We start from the raw sequence: 2623 nt of genomic DNA, 5'->3' as shown, positions 1-2623 counted from the left end.
TTTGGTGGGTTCTTTTCTCCATTCTTTTCTTTTGGTTGCAGGTTTGACTTTCTTTGTGCTTACCTTGCTTAAAGTTCATAGCAATCTTGAAACTGGGGCTTGATGTCTTATTAGTTTTAGAAAATGCTAGACTATTATTACTTAATATATTTTTGTGCCCCATTTTCTCTCTGCTTACCTCCTTGTCAAGTTTATGTATTTTAGATATTTATGTCTATATATCTTGTATGTTCTTTCCTGTATGTTGCTATGTATTTGCTACTTCCTAAATGTACTCTGGGTATGCTCTATGAACTTAAAAACAAAATCTGAATGACAGCACACCTGTTTACAACATGGTTTGGTGAATATTTTAAGCTCATTGTTGGGACCTATTGCTCGGAAAAAAGGATTCCTTTGAGAATATTACTGCTAACTGACAATACTCTTGGTCACCGATTGTTTTGATGGAGATATACAATGAGACTAGTGTTTTCCTGCCTGCTAACACAACATCCATTCTGCACGCCACAGATCAAAGATCAATTTCAACTTTCAAGCTTTATTACTTAAGAAATATATTTCAAAAGTTTATAGCTGCTATAGAGACTGATTCCTCTGATGAATCTGGGCAAAGTAGATTGAACACCTTCTGGAAAGGATTCACCATTCTTGATGCCATCAAAAACATTTGTGATTCATAGAAAGAGGTCCACATATTAGTGTTAACAAGAGTTGGGAATAAGTTAGTTTCAACCCACAAGGATGACTTTGAAGGGTCATGGAGACCCATGTCCATCAACGAGGTCATTCTGTCGGCGTCGGGGGCCTGTAAACTCATCAACTCGCTGCACTCCTACTGCTTCTCCTCCCGACAGAACAAGAGCCAGGTGTGCTGCCTGCGGGAGCAGGTGGAGAAGAAAAACGGCGAGCTGAAGACCCTGCGGCAGAGGGTCAGCCGCTCCGACAGCCAGGTGCGCAAGCTGCAGGAGAAGCTGGACGAGCTGAGTAGAGTGAGCTTCCCCTACCTGAGCAGCCTACTGCCCTTCAGCCGCGAGCCCCCCACGATGAACCCCATGGTGGAGCCCCTGTCCTGGATGCTGGGTACCTGGCTGTCAGACCCACCAGGATCCGGGACCTTCCCGACGCTGCAGCCTTTCCAGTACCTGGAGGAGGTGTACATCTCCCATGTGGGTCAGCCTGTGCTCAACTTCTCGTTCAACGCCTTCCACCCGGACACACGCAAACCCATGCACAGGGAGTGTGGTTTCATCCGCCTCAAGCCCGACACTAACAAGGTGACCTTCGTCAGCGCCCAGAACACAGGCATCGTGGAGGTAGAAGAGGGCAAGGTGAATGGGCAGGAGCTGAGCATCACGTCCCACTCCATCGCCAGGATTTCCTTTGCCAAGGAGCCCCACGTGGAGCAGATCACCCGAAAATTCAGGCTGAATTCTGAAGGCAAACTTGAACAGACAGTCTCCATGGCGACCATTACCCAGCCCATGACTCAGCATCTTCACATCACCTACAAGAAGGTGACCCCGTGACCCCGAGTGTGTGTCGTGACCCTTCTTCGGCTTCTCCGTAGACACTCGCAGCAGGTGCGGGTGTGGCCACAGGCCTCGTGGGTTCCAGAGTATTGCCACGGGTTCCTGTAACAGCGTAGAAAAACCAAATAAAAGGCCTTTATTTTTATGACTGAGGAAAAAAAAAATGTTAACAAAACTTCAGTGGAACAAGTAACACAGATATAATGAAAACTGCAAGAGAACTAGAATTGAAAGTGGAGCCTGAAGATGGGACTGAATTGCTACAATCTTATGATAAACCTTTAACAAATGAGGAGTTCCCTCTTATGGATAAAGAAAGAAAGGGGTTTCTTGAGATGGAATCTACTCCTGGTGAAGATGCTGTGGAGATTGTTGTAATGACAACTAAGGATTTAGAATATTACACAAACTTAGTTGATAAAGTAGAGGCAGATTTTGAAAGGATTGATTCCAATTTTGAACTAAGTTCTACTGTAAATAAAATGCTATCAAACTGCATGTCATGGCACAGAGAAATACTTCCTGAAAGGAATTTAGGTGGTAAACTTCATTGTTGTTTATTTCTTTAAATTGCGACAGCGGCCCCAACTTTCAGCAATTCTGTGAAGGAACCATCAATCATGAGGCAAGACCCTCCAGCTGCAAAAAGATTATGGCTCACCAAAAGCTCAGACCATTGTTAGCATTTTTTAGCAATAAAGAGTTTTTAAATTATGGAATGTACATTGTTTTTTAGACACAATGCTATTGCACACTTGATAAATTACAATATAGTGTACACATAACTTTTGCATGCACTAGGAAACCAAAATATCCATTTGACTCACTTTACTGAGACATTTACTTTATTGTGGTAGTCAGGAGCAAAGCCTACAATATGCCTGTAATAACATTTGCCAAATCTGAAAATCAGGAGAAAACAGACTATCAGGGATCTGTGGAACAACAACAACATTTCAAATTTTATATCACCAGAGTCCTAGAATTGTAAGAGAAAAACAACAGGGTTAAGAGAGTAACCAAAGAAATAATTGCTGAATCCTTCCCAAAATTGGTGAAAGACACAAATATACTGATTAAAGAAGCTGTGA

The 2623-nt window shown here is 42.9% G+C and overlaps 1 protein-coding gene across 1 annotated transcript; it reads left to right on the top strand.

Moving 5' to 3' along the window:
- Window positions 1-770: 770 nt before the first annotated feature.
- LOC112810851 (peroxynitrite isomerase THAP4) lies at window positions 771-1677 on the top strand. Its single transcript, XM_025854721.1, has one exon. It carries the CDS (start codon window positions 771-773, stop codon window positions 1527-1529), a length of 759 nt encoding a protein of 252 aa, XP_025710506.1. The 3' UTR covers window positions 1530-1677.
- Window positions 1678-2623: the final 946 nt, after the last annotated feature.

This window comes from Callorhinus ursinus, unplaced genomic scaffold (genome assembly GCF_003265705.2).
Source record: "Callorhinus ursinus isolate GAN/ISIS: 27379988/994484 unplaced genomic scaffold, GSC_fseal_2.0 scaffold2, whole genome shotgun sequence".
NCBI classification, from domain to species: Eukaryota; Metazoa; Chordata; class Mammalia; order Carnivora; family Otariidae; genus Callorhinus; species Callorhinus ursinus.
The sequence above is the reverse complement of the archived record's forward strand: the minus strand, read 5'-3'. Positions and strand labels throughout refer to the sequence as shown.

Bases quoted from the DNA above. Each gene is read 5' to 3' on its own strand.
- LOC112810851 (XM_025854721.1), top strand. From the start codon at position 771: ATGTCCATCAACGAGGTCATTCTGTCGGCGTCGGGGGCCTGTAAACTC.